General features: G+C 55.7%; 1 protein-coding gene across 2 annotated transcripts; it reads left to right on the top strand.

Moving 5' to 3' along the window:
- Positions 1–8892: 8892 nt before the first annotated feature.
- Positions 8893–14509, top strand: ESRP2 (epithelial splicing regulatory protein 2; the record flags this gene model as incomplete). Of its 2 annotated transcripts, none has more annotated exons than XM_080702338.1 (15): positions 8893–9087; positions 9157–9285; positions 10725–10838; positions 10943–11057; positions 11394–11492; positions 11700–11754; positions 11797–11934; positions 12007–12139; positions 12221–12263; positions 12411–12712; positions 12818–13030; positions 13128–13326; positions 13470–13656; positions 14175–14340; positions 14420–14509. In XM_080702338.1, 15 exons carry the CDS (start codon positions 8893–8895, stop codon positions 14507–14509), a joined length of 2178 nt encoding a protein of 725 aa, XP_080558464.1. The 2 variants fall into 2 exon arrangements, with proteins under 2 accessions (XP_080558464.1, XP_080558465.1); XM_080702339.1 differs by having other exon boundaries at positions 11824–11934.
- Between the last annotated feature and the right edge of the window lie 1063 nt (positions 14510–15572).

Consider the following 15572-nt stretch of genomic DNA (forward strand, 5'->3'; position numbering starts at 1 on the left):
TAGCTGAGACTGTCCGCGAACTGATATCCTCCTGTCTCAGCATTCCAAATGGTAGGATTACAAGCCTGCGCTACCATGCCTGGCTTGCAGCTCTTATTCTTCATTCTTTTTCTTTTCTTTTTTTTTTTTTTTTTTTTTTTTGGTGGTACTGGGCATGGAACCCAGGGGCTTTCTACCTCCAGACCTTTTTTTTTTTGTGTGTGTGTGGTACTGGGGATAGAACCCAGAGGCTTTCTACCTTTGGGCTATACTCCCAGACCTGTTTTATGTTTTATTTGGAAACAGGGTCTCACTAAATTGCGGAGAGCCTCACTAAGTAGCTGAGGCTGGCTTTGAACCTGCGTAATCCTCCTGTCTCAGCCTCCCAAATACTGGGATCACAGCGAGTGACACCACGTGGGACTATTTCCCCAACTTGTACTCATCCTCTTCCCCAGCTCCCTCAACTCCAGCCTCAAGGGCTTCCTTGCTGCCTAGCACAGGATACGTCATTGCCTTGCCCTAGGGCTTCTGCACTTGCTACAGCGAGACCACCTTACATTACACAGTTGGGGGGGTTCTACTGAAATCTGCATTTAGACCTGCGTCCAGAAACGACCACTAGAATCCAAGCACCCTTTGCCTGGCTGGAGCAAACTGTGCCTGACCTGCTCCCATCATATCCTGGGTTCCTAGTTACCACCTAGTTCAGCTCCTGGCACACAGCAGTAGCTTAATATATATGTTCAAGGAATAAGTGAAGCACCTTCTCCACAGTCCCCCTTTCCTTCCAGGATAGGGCCCTGGTGCTTGTCAGGCCTGGAGGAGGAAATAAAGGGCTGAGTGTGAGTTCTGGGAAATAAGGAGGGAGGGAAACACAGGACAGAGGCTGGAGTTGGAATAACCTCACGGACTGAGGAGCCAGCGAGTTGCAGGACCTTCCTCGGGTGCGGATACAGTCAGCCGCCTCCACCGCGGCCCATTGCCGGGCCCTTTGCTTCTCTCTCACCGGCCCACATTCTCACCTCTCTTACTTAGACCAGGTGGGTGCTGGGCTTGGGGCAACCACACCAATACTAGGGCCTCTAAAGTGGTTTGGTGGTTAGCTGGGCGTGGTGTGGCATGCTTCTTGTAATCCCAGTGTTGTCTGCAGGTTTAGCGCAAATGAGACTCCAGAGTCCAAGGGAATTTGCCAAATGAAGTCTTCATTAGCCGGCCAGCGGCGGTACCCTCAATCCAGAAATTCGACTGGAGGGGCGCCCGGACTGGCCCGGGGTAGGGGTTTATAAGGGAGAAAATCACGAGCAGGTGATCCATCTATTATGCTAAAATAAGCAAGCAATCTGGTTGCAAGGTCTTGCTGTTTTGGTCAGGTGCTGGATGATGCCTGGGCTCAATCCAAGGTCAGACCTTTGGGGGGGATCCTTTGTTTACCACAAATCACAGGAATTTCCGGTGGGGAGAGAGGCCATCAGGATTTTAAAAGTATGGGCCTAATGAGTACTATTGTCTAAGAAGGGACTGGCCAGATGGGCTATTGTGATTAAAAGTGTGGCCTAGCCGGGCGTGGTGGCACACCTTGGGAGGTGGAGACCAGAGGATCGCACAGGTTCGAAGCCAGCTGTTTCCAAATAAAAAGTATAAAAAAACAAGTGCGGCCTATTAAGGGGTTTTGTCTAAGAAAGAGCAGAGCTTGCAGGGTGAAGATAATGAAGTTTCTAAATTTTAAAACTATATTTTTTTTCTCCTTTCTTTTCAGTTTGCCCCCTTTTTATTTACTTTTGCCACTACACCAGAACTTGGGATGCTGAGACAGGAGAATTGCACAGTTTCGAAGCCAGCCTCAGCTACTTAGTGAGGCTCTCAGCAACTCAGTGAGACCCTTTTCCAAATAAAGTATAAAATACATCTGAAAGTGTAGCCCAGAGGTAAAAGGCCCCTGGGTTCCATCCCCAGTACCACAAAAATTAATTAATTAATTAATTAACTAATTAAATGGTTTATTGGTCGGTGGCCAATGTTTCTCCTAGAGGTTGAGGTTCTTCTGTCTCCAGAGCCTTCCTGAAATCATGAGCGGCCAAACTGATCCAATCAGTGATACAACACAACCCTAGAGTTAAGAGGAGGAAGAGAACAGAGAATCTAACCTGGCCAAGGATGAAGGAAGGCTTTCTGGAGGAAAATCATTATGTCACAGGAAAACAGGATAATTCTGTGGAAAGTCCTGTTAGTTTCCCAGTTTGGGAAAGAGAATATACCTCAGGACTCTCGGGGTACTTGGCTTCCATGACAAAAAAAATTTCAAGAGGCATCAATTAGAGGTAAGACGGAGGTTGTTTTTGCTGTACTGGGGTTGAACTCAGGGGCATTCTACCTCTAAGCTACACCCCCAGCCCTATTTTTTATTATTTCTCTCTTTCTTTGTGTGTGTGTGTTGCTGGGGATGGAACCCAGGGATATTTGACCTCCGAGCTACACCCCTAGCCCTATTTTTTATTCTTTATTTGGAAACAGGGTCTCACTAAGTTGCGGAGGGCCTAAGTAGCTGAGGCTGTCCGCGAACGGTGAACCTCTGGTCTCAGCCTCCAGAATCCTGGGATTACAAACTTGAGCCACCATGCCTGTCCCTTACAATCCTTTTATTATAGAGACACACAGAAAAGGAAGTGGCTGGGGAACATGGCAATGTAGGATGGCCAGCTCCAGTCTCTGCTTTTTCAGGCTGACAAAAAGGTGGCAATTCCTTTGAGGTAAGAATCCCTGGGAGAAGAGGCATAGAGGAGGGGTACAAGGGGCAAATGTGTGACTTCCTCTGGGATCTGGGCAGATGGGATGGGTGAGGCTTTTGACAAAAGGTGAATTTTTTTGGAATCTAATCTTCTCAGGAATTTCAGGTGTGAAGTTAGACCATTATGACTAAAAGTGTGGCTCAAAGCCCAGTGTGTTCTCTTGTTATCCCAGTACTTGAGAGCTGAGACAGGAGGATCGCGGCCAACCTCAGCTACTTAGGCCCTTTGCAACTCAGTGAGACCTGTTTCAAAATAAAGAATAGAAGCCGGGCATGATGGCTCACACTTGTAATTCCAGTACTTGGGAGGCTGAGACAGGAGGATTGTGCAGGCTCAGAGCCAGCCTCAGCTACTTAGTGAGACCGTTTCCAAAAAATACATAAAACAGGCCTGGGAGTGTAGCCCAGTGGTAGAAGGCCCCTGGGTTCTATCCCAAGTACACACACACAAAAGGATTATGAAGTTTTTACATTTTAAAACTATATTTTCCTTTCCTTCCCAGTGTGTCTCCTTCCTAATGTTTTATTTCTTCTATCCTACCTCAATTAGAGATGGGCCTTGAATGATAAGCAGCCTTCCAGAACAACAAAGGGAGATGTAGGTAGGTGAGCACTCCAGCAGCCCCGGGAGCTAATGAATCATAAACAATAATTTGTCTAGAACAGACTAGGAGTGAACTATAAACAGATCGAGGCCCTGAAGACCAAGCTTTAAAACTCCGCCAACGTCCAGGGATCGGGAGCCAACCGAAGCTTATAAAACCAGAGGAAAGCGCCTTAGGGTGGAGGGGCGTGAGGACACCCCCTTTCCACCTCTTAGCCTGGAGCCTTACCCTCCTCGCAGGCCCTTCGCACCCTTGGGTTCTGGTCGTAGAGCCAGCGCGCCCTCTGGTGGGAGCTCAGCGGCGGTTCTGCGGAGACTTGGCTTGTGGCGGCCTTGCAGGAACCCAGAGCTACTGGCTGGTAGCAGCGGGATCCGATGGGAGCTGCTGGGCCACTGAGGGTGCAGACAGGTCTGGGCCAGTGACTGGATCCTAAAAGGGGTCCCCTGCATCAAATCTCCTTCCACAGCGGGACCTTTTCTCCCAGGAAGAGAGGACAGAGAAGCTTTTTTACTACTTCGACATGCCCAGGAGCTTGCAGGAGAGCTGCATCAGCCCTGGCAAGGGCTTCCACCTGTTACCTGCCCAGGCCTTCGTGCACCATCAGCTGGGGCTCTGGCTGCCTTGAGGACTCCAGCTCAAACAGGGCTCCAAGGGCCTAGATACGGCCCATGAGACCCAGATGCCTTCCAGCTGGAGTGAAAGAAAGGGCTCTGGCCTGGGGAGCTTTGGGGCCTTGCTCCCTTTCCTGGTACCTATCTCCTATGCATTCATTTGATCACTTCTCTCTTTGTACCTCATTCATGGTTCAGGAATCCTAAAGGAAGGAAGACAGGGGAGGCCCCATTTTCAATGGAGATGGAAATCTCAACTGCAGAAGGGACCCCTGCCTTGGAGGTGGTACTTTGAGAGACAAAAATAAGGAGCAAAAGTAGGGGCAGGCTGGGAAAAGGAAAATCCATAGAGGATACCGTACTTCGAAGGCCTTGTGAGCCAAGTAAGGCTTACCATCGCCGGAATAACTCACAGCAGAAGCAAGCTAAGATCGTGCATTCGTTCAGTGCCAGGCCCCAAGATGTGCGTGGGGGAAGGGCTTATGTTCTTGAGGAAGGGTGATCCAGTGTTGGGGAGGGGAAACAATGAAGGACTTATGAATCATGTTATAAATTGGTATGTGCAAATTGGTGATAAGGCTGGGGGCTGAGACAGGAGGATCGCGGTTCGCGGCCAGCCTCAGCTAGTACTTGGTGAGGCCCTCTGCAATTCAGTGAGACCCTGTTTCAAAATAAAGAATAAAAAAATAGGGCTGGGGGTGTAGGTGAGGTATGATGTTCCCGGTCCAATCCCCAATACCACACACACGCATTCAAAACAAACAAACAAAAACACTGGTATACCGGGCGTGGTGGCGCACGCTTGTAATCACAGCCTTCGGGAGGCTGAGACCAGAGGATCGCGGTTCGTGGACAGCCCCAGCTACTTAGTGAGGCCCTCTGCAACTCAGTGAGACCCAGTTTCAAAAATAAAGAATAAAAAACAGGGCTGGGGGTGTAGTCCACAGGTCAAATGCCCCTGGGTTCCATTCCCAGTACCGCAAAACAAAAAACAAAAAACTGGCAATAAGGGGTGACCTAGGATGACCCATATGAAGATAAAGGAGCTCAGTAAGGCAGAGTCCCCACATTTTCATTGATTTTTTTTTTTTTTTTTTTTTTTTAGTACTGAGAATGGGACACAGGGGCATTCTGCCTTTGAGCTACACCCCCAGCCCTATTTTTTTATTTTTTATTTTTGCAGTACTGGAGATGGAACCCAGAGGCATTCTACCTCCAAGCTACAGCCCAGCTCTATTTTTTTATTCTTTATTTTGAAACAGGGTCTCACTGAATTGCAGAGGGCTTCACCAGGTACTAGCTGAGGCTGGCCGCGAACCAAGATCCCCCATATGCTGGGATTACAAGCGGTACCATCATGGCCAGCTGGAACCCAGAAGCATTCTACCTCTCAGCTACACCTCCAGACCTATTTTCTATGTGTTTTTTTTTTTTTTTTTTTTTTTTTTTGTGGGTCTGGGATGGAACTCAGAGGCATTTGACCTCTGAGCCACATCCCCTGCCCTATTTTTATTCTTTATTTTGAAACAGGGTCTCACTAAGTTGCAGAGGGCCTCACTAAGTAGCTGAGACTGGCTGCGAACCTGCGATTCTCCTGTCCTCAGTTGAGGGCCTCAGTGAGTAGCTGAGGCTGTCCTAGAACCACGAATCTCCTGTCTCAGCCTCCGGAATGCTGGGATTACAAGTGTGCACCACCACGACCAGTTTAGCAAGACTGTTTTAAAGTTAAAAATAAATAAATAAATAAATAAATAAATAAATAAATAAATGGTTGTGGGTGTGGCTTGGGAGCCAGGGGGTAGAACGCCCTTGTGTTCAATCCCAGTACCAAAAGAATAAAAAAGACCAGGAATAGTCTTATTCTATTAGTCTAAAAGTAGCTGGGCATGGTGACGCAGACTTGTAATCTCAGCATTCGGGAGGCTGAGAAGGGAGGATCGAGGTTCGCTGACAGCCTCAGCTACTTAGTGAGGCCCTCTGCAATTTAGCGACACCTTGTTTCAAAATAAAAAATGAAAAATAGGGCTGGGGGGTGTAGCCGAGAGGTAGAATGCCCCTGGGTTCCATCCCCAGACCCTCAAAAAAAAAAAAAAAAAAAAAAATTAAGTCTAAAAGTTAGGAATAGCCGGGCATAGTGGCACACGCTTGTAATCCCCAGCGCTTGAGAGGCTGAGACAAGGAGGATCGCACAGGTTTGAAGCCAGCCTCAGCTACTGAGTGAGGCCCTCTGCAACTTAATGAGGCTCTCAACAACTTAGAGAGACCCTGTTTCCAAATAAAGTATAAAATAGGTCTGGGAAGATAGCCCGGAGGTAGAAAGGCCCCTGGGTTCCACCCCCAGGACCAGGAAAATAAATAAATAAATAAATAAATAAGCAAATAAATGTATGCTAGGAATAGTCTTGGGACATTCCGGCTGGATAGGCACCTGGGGAATCGGGAAATTCGCTTATGCCGCCAACGTGGTGCTTCAGGGTCACCACCTTGGGGAGACCTGGACACACCTGGGCGCCTCTCCAGGAAATGGAGGGGTCACTTCAAAAGGGAGGTTTTGGGGTTGGGGCAGCCAGGCGTCGAGACCAGCGCTGAAGAGGCAAGTCCTAGCGCAAAGCCTAGGAAGCGAACGAAAGGGAGCGCCCCGGGAGCGGAGAGACTGACGCGCCAAGCGCGTGGGGACGCCGGCCTGCACGGGGGAGGAGCCAGCCAGAGCCCGCAAGGAGACTCCGGGGCCAGAACCCAGGAACCCGGATGGGGCAGGCGCGCACAGGTGAAGGGGCGCTGGCGGGCGTGGCCCAGGGGGCGGGGCCTCTCGGGCGCAGGCGCACTCCGGAGAGGCGGGGCCTACCCGACGGCTAGCCCCGCCCACAAACAAATACTCGACATTCCAGGCTTTGAGGGGCGGAGCCGTCTCCTCTCCCGCGGGGCTGCATTCGCGCAGTGCTTCCGGGGTGGTGCAGACCGCGTGGGTGGTCCGGAGAGGGTTTGCTGAGTGCCGCCTCCATCCCCGGGGGTCGTACCTGTCTCCCAAGGCCAGGGAGCTAGGGCCACCTTCCACTCCTTCGCGGTCGCACATCCGCCCTGGGCGCCTGGGTCTCATCTGCTAAGTGGGACCTGCTGCTGTGTGGCAAGGTTGGGAGACGCCCTCTTTCGCCCCGGGCTGCACCCCTTCCCGGGGCTGAGCCTGGGTCCTCCGTTCTCTGTAGGATACAGGCGCGGACGCAGCGCCACACTCTGAACGCACGAGGTGTAGTTCAAGCCTCAGACCAGGTCGGGTTGGGCAATCCCACTTCTGCGCTCCCGCCAGGCTGGAACCCTTCTTTCCCTCCGGATTGCTAATTTTTCAGTCACGTAATGGGAAAGTTTGGGAACGCAGAGGGCGGCCAAGAAACGCGCGCTCAAGGAGTGTCGCCTAGCTGCGCGGGGAGAAAGGGGCCATTTGTCCTTGGGTTGCTGTCCTGGACGGAGAGCGGAGGCGGCTTTGCAGCACGCACCCGCACCCTACGCTCAGCCCTACCGCCAGCGCGCTCAGAGCCTCCGAGCCGCCGGCCGTGGCGCGCGCTTGTAATCCTGGTGCTTGGGAGGCTGAGACGGGAGGATCGCAGATTGGCGGCTGCCCCGCAGCTCAGTGAGGCGAGTGTGGTGGCGCACGCTTGTAATCCCAGCATTCGGGAGACTGAGGCCGGAGGCTCGCGGTTCGCGGACAGCCTCGGCTACTTAGTGAGGCCCTTTGCAAATCAGCGAGCCCCTGTTCCAAAATAAAGAATTAAAAAAAAATAGGGCTGGGGGTGCAGCTCGGAGGGAGAATGCCCCTGGGTTCCATCCCCAGTACTGCAAAATAAATAAGTAAATAAATAAATAAATGAATAAAACAAAATTTAAAAAAGTAGAGCCGGGCGTGGTGGCGCACGCTTGTAATCCCAGCATTCGGGAGGCTGAGACCGGAGGATCGCGGTTCGCGGACAGCCTCAGCTTAGCGAGGCCCTCCGCAACTTAGGGAGACCCGGTTTCAAAATAAAGAATAAAAAAAACTAGGGCAGGGGGCATATAGCTCGGAGGTCAAACGCTCCCGGGTTCCATCCCCAGACCCACAAAAACAAAACAAAACAAAAAATTAAAAATAGGGCTGGGGTGTAGCTCAGAGGTAGAATATCCATCCCTGGGTTCATCCCCCAGTACCTTAAAAAAAAAAAAAAAAAAACCAAAAACTTCCAGGCAACCAGCGGGGAGTCCGACAGAGAAGCAAACGCAGGCAGGGCCCCGCACAGGGGAGGACCGAGGATCCAGGCCGGGACCTCAGCCTCGTCCTGCCCCGGGTGAGCCTCGGGGGCTTCTCCTCCCCGGCGCACCCCGGCCCGCGGTGACCGCGCTGTCCCTCCGTGGACGCGGGCTCAGGCCGGCCGAGTGGACGGGCGCGCCCGCGAGCTCTGGCCGGCCGCCCACGGCAGGAGCCCGGCCTCGGCGCTCGCGTCCCCGGGGACTCCCGGCGGACCTCCGCCGACACCGGATGCCGGTGGCGCTCACCGCCGGTGACCTTGGGTGACGTCCTCCAGCCGCGGCCGGCCGCCGTGACCCCTCCGCCCCGCACCGCCTCCTCGGGCGGCCCCCGGCCCTCGGCTTCTTTCCCTCCGCCGAGGCCTCGCGGTCCGCGGGGGGCGGAGCAGGCGGGGGGGGGCCGGCGCGCACGTGGGCGCGGGCGGCGGCGCCAGGCCGGGGCGGGGGGCGCGGTCACGTGGCCCGGGCCGCCAGGTAGCGCCGGCGGGAGGGCGGGGGCCGGCCGCCACCCCGCCCCCGACGCCGGCCCGCCGCAGGTGCCGCCCCGGCCCGCCCAGCTCGTCGGCGCTGCCGTCGGGCCGTGCGCGCCTGCCCCGTCGGTCCGCGTGCGCCGCCCGGCGCCCCCCGCTCCGTGGCCATGACTCCGCCGCCCCCGCCGCCGGGCCCCGACCCGGACCCCGCGGGGGGCGCGGCCGCCGACCCCGCGCCCGGGCCCGGCTCGCTGGTCGTCTTGTTCGGGGCCACGGCGGGCGCGCTGGGGCCGGACCTGGGCTCCGACGAGACGGACTTAATCCTCCTGGTCTGGCAGGTGGTGGAGCCGCGCGGCCGTCAGGTAGATGGAGGGGGTGGCGGGCCGGGGGGGCGCGGGCCCGGGCGGCGCTGACGGGCTCCCGCCGCGCAGGTGGGCACGCTGCACAAGTCGCTGGTTCGAGCCGAGGCGGCCGCCCTGAGTCCGCAGTGCCGCGAGGCCAGCGGCCTGAGCGCCGACAGCCTGGCGCGGGCCGAGTCGCTGGACAAGGTGCTGCAGCAGGTGAGCGCGGGCCGTGGGGCGGGCGCGAGCCCCGCCGCGGGGGGCGGCCCCCGGGGGCGCGTGCGGCTGAGTATGCCCGCCGCTCCCGGCGGCGCGTGGCCCTCCAGCCCTCACAGGCATCCCGCCGCCGGGGATGGCAGCGGTGGCCCCCGCCCAGGCCAGCGGGGAGCGAGGCCGAGATGCCTCCGGGAACCCGCCGGGTCGGCTTTTCCAGAGCAGCAGCCGGAAGCGAGTGGCCTTGGTGGCCTGGCCCTTTGGCGACCGGACCCTGCCGCCCCGCGCCCTCGGCTCGCCCCCCAGCCTGGGAGCCGCTGGCACGGGGGCGTAGGGCGGTGTCTGCCTCCCGGGCAGACGCCGCCAGGTGTAAGGCGCTCGTCTAGGCCTGCCCCAGCCGGCTGGCCAGGCGTGGGCGCTGGCCGTGCCCTGCCTGGGGGCTCCCTGCCTGCGGAGTGCAGAGGCCCGGGGTGCCTCCCGACTCTGGCCTCGGCGGGAGGCGGTTCCCATGGCTGTTTTCTTTTCCCAGTCTTCACTGCTGCGCTCACCCTGTGACTGACGCTTGAGTGTAATAAGTCTAAGTGCTGTACACGCACAAATTCTTTCATCTTCTAACAACTCTGGTGGTTCTTGATGGGAAAACACAGCTGCTGAATCTGATTCTGTTTCTGAAGGGCTCCTGGCTTAGCCCTTACCTGGGGAGGTGCTGGAGAAAAGCTGGTGCCTTGTTCGGCTAGCCTCAGCTTGGAAGGTGTCACAGAACTGGCAGGGGCGGGGAGGAGGGTGGACGGTTTGTGAGTGTATGATTAGTGCTTCTGTGGGTTCTGCAGCAGGGATGGGGCCGGAGGAGGGGCCCGGCAGCCTGGGGATTGCACCCCCTCCGTGAGCAAACAGCGCGGTGCCAGCCTGTCGATAGGGTTTGGGTCAAAGCTCATGCTGCCCCTGGTGTCCAAGTGTAGAGCTCTGTCCTTGGCGTTTCTCTGCCCCTCGGTTGGTCAGACCTGGAGGCGGGGCTGCCATTGACCATGAGCCTTCTGGCCTTCAGGCAGGCCTGGGCCTCCCCCCACCTGTCTGAGGGTGGTGCCTGGTCAGGGACTGGTTTAACCTGCTTTGCCCCGCCCCTTCCCACCGCTGGTCCCAACTCCACCTGGTGTTTGCTCTGGCTCTAGTCCAGACTCCTGGAGTGTGTGTGATGGGGGCTTGGGTTATGTGTAACCGCCCTCCTGCCTGGAGGAGGTGACAGTGGACTGGGACAGAGATAGGGGCTTCTGAGCTGTGACACAGTGCCAGAACCAGTAGGTGTGGCCTCCTCTTCCCTGCCAAGGCAGGGCTGAACATCTGGCTGAACCAGCTTTGCAGCCTGTGTCCGCCCTCCTCCTACCTCCAGTTCCTGTCTGCCCAGATGTGAGTCTGTGCATGAGACTCTCTTCGCTCCCTGTCCCCAGTTCTCACAGCTGGTGAGCAGGGATGTGGCTCTGCTGGGCGGGGGCCCCTACGTGCTCTGCACTGATGGGCAGCAGCTGTTGCGACAGGTCCTCCACCCAGAGGCCTCAAGGAAGGTAAGCCACCGAAGACACGAGTGGTAGGGGTCTCAAGACCCTCCTTACCATGGTGGGGGGACACCTCAGCTCCCTCATTTATTCCCATTCCCATGTGTCCCCAGAACCTGGTGCTCCCCGACACCTTCTTCTCCTTCTACGACCTCCGCAGAGAGTTCCACATGCAGCACCCGAACGCCTGCTCTGCCAGGGACCTCACAGTGGCCACCATGGCACAGGGTATCTGTAACTGAGCAGGGTTAAGGTGGAGGGGCAGCTGCTGGCTTTATGTATCTGAGCATGTGCGTGCTGTCAAGTGGATGTCATGAACACTGGCAAGTCTGCATTATCTGCTGAGTCCTTGAGGGTAGTGTTTCTATCTATGCTGGGTTGACCTGGAATGGAGGCATATGGCTACTTGTGTCTGAGCTGGGGACCTGGAGGTGCATGTGTGAACTGGATTAAAACAAATGTGTTTGCTAAGATTCTGCATGTCTATGGAGGGGGACTGGTCCAGGTGTGAACACTATTAATGCTGGTGCTGGGATTTCTTCATTGTCACTTCTCTGACCATAGACTTGGGACTAGAGACAGATGCCACAGAGGATGACTTTGGGGTCTGGGAAGTGAAGACAATGGTGGCAGTCATCCTCCACCTGCTTGAAGGGGCCAGTGGTAAGGTTGTCTCACCCTGTCGTCTGCTCTCAAGGCTGGGTGAAAGCCCATTACTCCTTTAAAGACCTCTGGCCCACTTGTGACCTTCTCTAACACAAGGTGGAAGCCCTTTTGTCACCTCATTTCCCTCAACTGTCCTCTTTCTGCAGGGCTTGGTGGGGAGACCCCTCTGCCAGACCCTGCTGACCTCATGCCATCTCCTCTCAGGTCAATTGTTTTCGAAGCCCGAGGTGGTAAAGCAGAAATATGAGACTGGGCCTTGGTGAGTATGGGGGTAGGGGCATGGGTACCAATAGTTGTACAGTGCTAACCCTGTGTCTTGCCCCCACAGCAGCAAGGCTGATGTGGTGGACAGTGAAACTGTGGTACGGGCCCGCGGGCTGCCCTGGCAGTCATCAGACCAGGATGTGGCTCGCTTCTTTAAAGGGCTCAACATCGCCAGGTAGGTATGGCAGGATGGGAGGGCCCAGGGGGCAGGCCTCCCCAGGAGGCACTGACCTTGCTGGCTCCACAGGGGTGGCGTAGCACTCTGCCTCAACGCCCAGGGCCGCAGAAATGGCGAGGCCCTCATCCGCTTTGCGGACAGTGAGCAGCGGGACCTAGCACTGCAGAGACACAAGCACCACATGGGCATCCGCTATATTGAGGTGGGGCTTTGGGCTGGGAGTGGAGTGGGGCAAAGCTGAGTCAGGCCTGAGACCCATGGGCTGCGCCCTTTATACCCACAGGTATATAAAGCAACAGGGGAGGAGTTTGTAAAGATTGCAGGGGGTAAGTTCACCCCGAACAGGCCGTAACTCCTCTGCTTCATGACCCGAGTTCCATTCCTCACCACCCCTCACCCTTCTGTTCCACTGTGTGGGTGAAGGTTTGGAAGTGCAGGAATGAAGACTAGTGACTCCCATGCCTCCTCCCCAGGCACATCACTAGAGGTGGCTCGTTTCCTGTCACGGGAAGACCAAGTGATCCTGAGGCTGCGGGGCCTGCCCTTCTCAGCTGGGCCGGCAGATGTGCTGGGCTTCCTGGGGCCTGAGTGCCCGGTGACTGGAGGTGCCGATGGGCTGCTCTTTGTGCGCCATCCTGACGGCAGGCCAACTGGTGATGCCTTCGCCCTCTTTGCCTGTGAGGAGCTGGCACAGGCTGCACTGCGCAGGCACAAGGGCATGCTGGGTAAGCGATACATTGAACTCTTCCGGAGCACTGCAGCAGAGGTGCAGCAGGTGAGTACCCAAGGACCCCACCGGTGTGCTGCTTCCCTGGGTGTACCTTTATTCCTCTGTGCCCCTGCCCTACTTGAGGTGACATATCTGTTGCCTTCTTACTAGGTCCTGAACCGCTACGCATCCAGCCCACTCCTTCCCACAGTGACTGCTCCACTGCTCCCCATCCCCTTCCCACTGGCAGCTGGGACTGGTAGGGACTGTGTACGCCTTCGAGGCCTGCCCTACACAGCCACCATTGAAGATATCCTCAGCTTTCTTGGGGAAGCAGCTGCTGACATCCGGCCCCAGGGTGTGCATATGGTACTCAACCAGCAGGTGAGGCTGGTGCTGGGAGGGGCCACACACAGGTAGGAAGAGGTGTGGTAGGGGTCAGGCGCTCTCGTAGGTGAAGGCTTACAGGTGGTGTACACAGGGCCGGCCGTCTGGCGATGCCTTCATCCAGATGATGTCAGCAGAGCGGGCCCTAGTTGCTGCTCAGCGTTGCCACAAGAAGGTGATGAAGGAACGCTATGTGGAGGTGGTCCCCTGCTCCACAGAGGAGATGAGCCGCGTGCTGATGGGGGGCACCTTGGGCCGCAGTGGCATGTCCCCCCCACCTTGCAAGCTGCCCTGTGAGTGCCCCAGGGGCAGGAGGAGGTGGCACATAGGGCCAGCCTGTATTGAGTCCCCATTTCCTATAGCAGGAACTCCTTTCTAGGGGCCCACCCAGGGCGGCACTGGGCTCCATGAAGATGTATTCTCTCCTTGTCTCTAGGCCTCTCACCACCCACCTACGCCACCTTCCAGGCCACACCAACCCTTATTCCCACCGAGACAGCAGCTCTGTATCCCTCCTCAGCACTGCTCCCGGCGGCCAGGGTGCCTGCGGCCCCCACCCCTATTGCCTACTACCCAGGGCCAGCCACTCAGCTCTACATGAACTACACAGCCTACTATCCCAGGTACCCCGCTGCTCTGAGAACCCCACTGACTTACTACCTGTTCTAGTTTGGGGGAGAGTTGTGATCCCTTTTCTGGTGGAGATTGGGCTTGATTCTGAATGACAAGGGAATAACAGGTGTGGGCTGGCTGAAGCCATCTACAAAAGAGATTGAAAATAACCCGGCTGTGGTGGCGCACGCTTGTAATCCTAGCACTTGGGAGGTTGAGACAGGAGGATCGCACAGGTTTGAAGCCAGCCTCAGCTACTTAGTGAGGCTCTCAGCAACTTAGTGAGACCCTGTTTCCAAATAAAATATAAATAGGTCTGGGAGTATAGCCCAGAGGTAGAAAAACCCTGGGATTCTACCCCCAGTAACAACAACAACAAAAAAAACCCCCAAAAGTTTGAAAATAGCTATAGAGGCAGGGATTTTATGAAGGAGAACTAAACTAAGCACAAGACAAGTCAAAGGAGTGGGTAGGTTTGGGCTAGGCCATAGGTGGGATGTACTACTAAATGCTTATCTCGCCCACCTAGCCCCCCAGTCTCTCCCACCACGGTGGGCTACCTCGCCACACCCCCTGCTGCTCTGGCTTCTACATCCACCTCAGTGTTGTCCCAGCCGGGAGCTCTGGTCCGCATGCAGGGTGTCCCCTACACAGCTGGTATGAAGGATCTGCTCAGTGTCTTCCAGGCCTACCAGGTGAGGGCATATGGCTGGAGGGCTTGAGGGTCTGGCTGAACCTGGAGCTCCCTGCCCTAAATCTGTGTTCCTTCTACAGCTGGCCCCTGATGACTATTCTGCTCTGATACCTGTTGGTGACTCACCTCGCCCGGTGTTACAAGCCCCCAAAGAGTGGGTGTGTTTATAGGTGAGGAAACCAGGAAATATGAGCTAGCTATCCTCAGCCAACATGCCTCTCCTGCATCCAGAGTGCCTTCAATATGGTGGCTTCTCTCTGGTTTGTCAAAGTTCTCAGAAGTCACCCAGAAAAGACCAAGCCCAGCTCCACCCCCCACTTATTTCTCTGCCTGTACCCCCAAAGATGATGACTACCCTGTAATCAGGGCTGGGGGTGGAATGGGGTTACCCTGCTCCCAATGGTGGGATGGGGCTTCTTGAGTGATATCTGGAAAGGGACTGAAAGGTTCACCGCAGGCTTGCTTTTCTTTTTAAAAGGTGAGCCCTGGTGCTCGCAGTGTGACTCCTGGGAGAGTGAGGGTCCATCTGAGCCCGAGGGGGGAGATCCCAAGGCTCTGCTCCCGGCCTCCCCCGTGATGGTAGGCAGGCAGAGATCAGCTCCTGCCCTCAGGACCTGGACCTCAGAGACCACAGTACGCCAGGGTGGTTCCTCCTAAGGCTGCTGACCTCTCGTCAGGCACAAAGAAAACATCTACATCGGATGCCAAAAACAAGTTATTCTGGACTCTACTGCAGTACCCTACGAGAACATGAGGGGGCAGGAGGCCATCACACAAAAACTCAAGGCTTGAATTTTAAAGGGGACTTGAATCCAGCTTTTCTTTTTCTCCATCTGGGGGTTGATCCCAGGGGCATTCTACCTCCAGGCTACGCCTCCAGCCTTATTTTATTTGAATCAGGGTCTCACTAAGTTGCTGAGGCTGGCTGTGAACCTCCAATCTTCCTGTCTCAGCCTCCCAAGTACTGGGATTATAAGTGTGCACCACCATGCCTGGCTCTGATCCCAACTTTTCTTGCAACACCTTGGAAAGGCCATCTATCCAGAATACAACACACACCGTGAAATGCCCTTTGCACCCATTAAAGTGTGCAGAACTGAAGCCTCAAAAGGAATTTGGAAGTCTGTCTTCTCTGTAAAATGAACAAAAATTCCTAACCAAGTGGACTTTTCTTTCTCCTCCTCCTCCTCCTCCTCCTCCTTCTCCTCCTCCTCCTCTTCTTCTTCTTTTTTT

This window comes from Muscardinus avellanarius (genome assembly GCF_963383645.1).
Source record: "Muscardinus avellanarius genome assembly, chromosome: 10".
In the NCBI taxonomy this organism is placed as follows: domain Eukaryota; kingdom Metazoa; phylum Chordata; class Mammalia; order Rodentia; family Gliridae; genus Muscardinus; species Muscardinus avellanarius.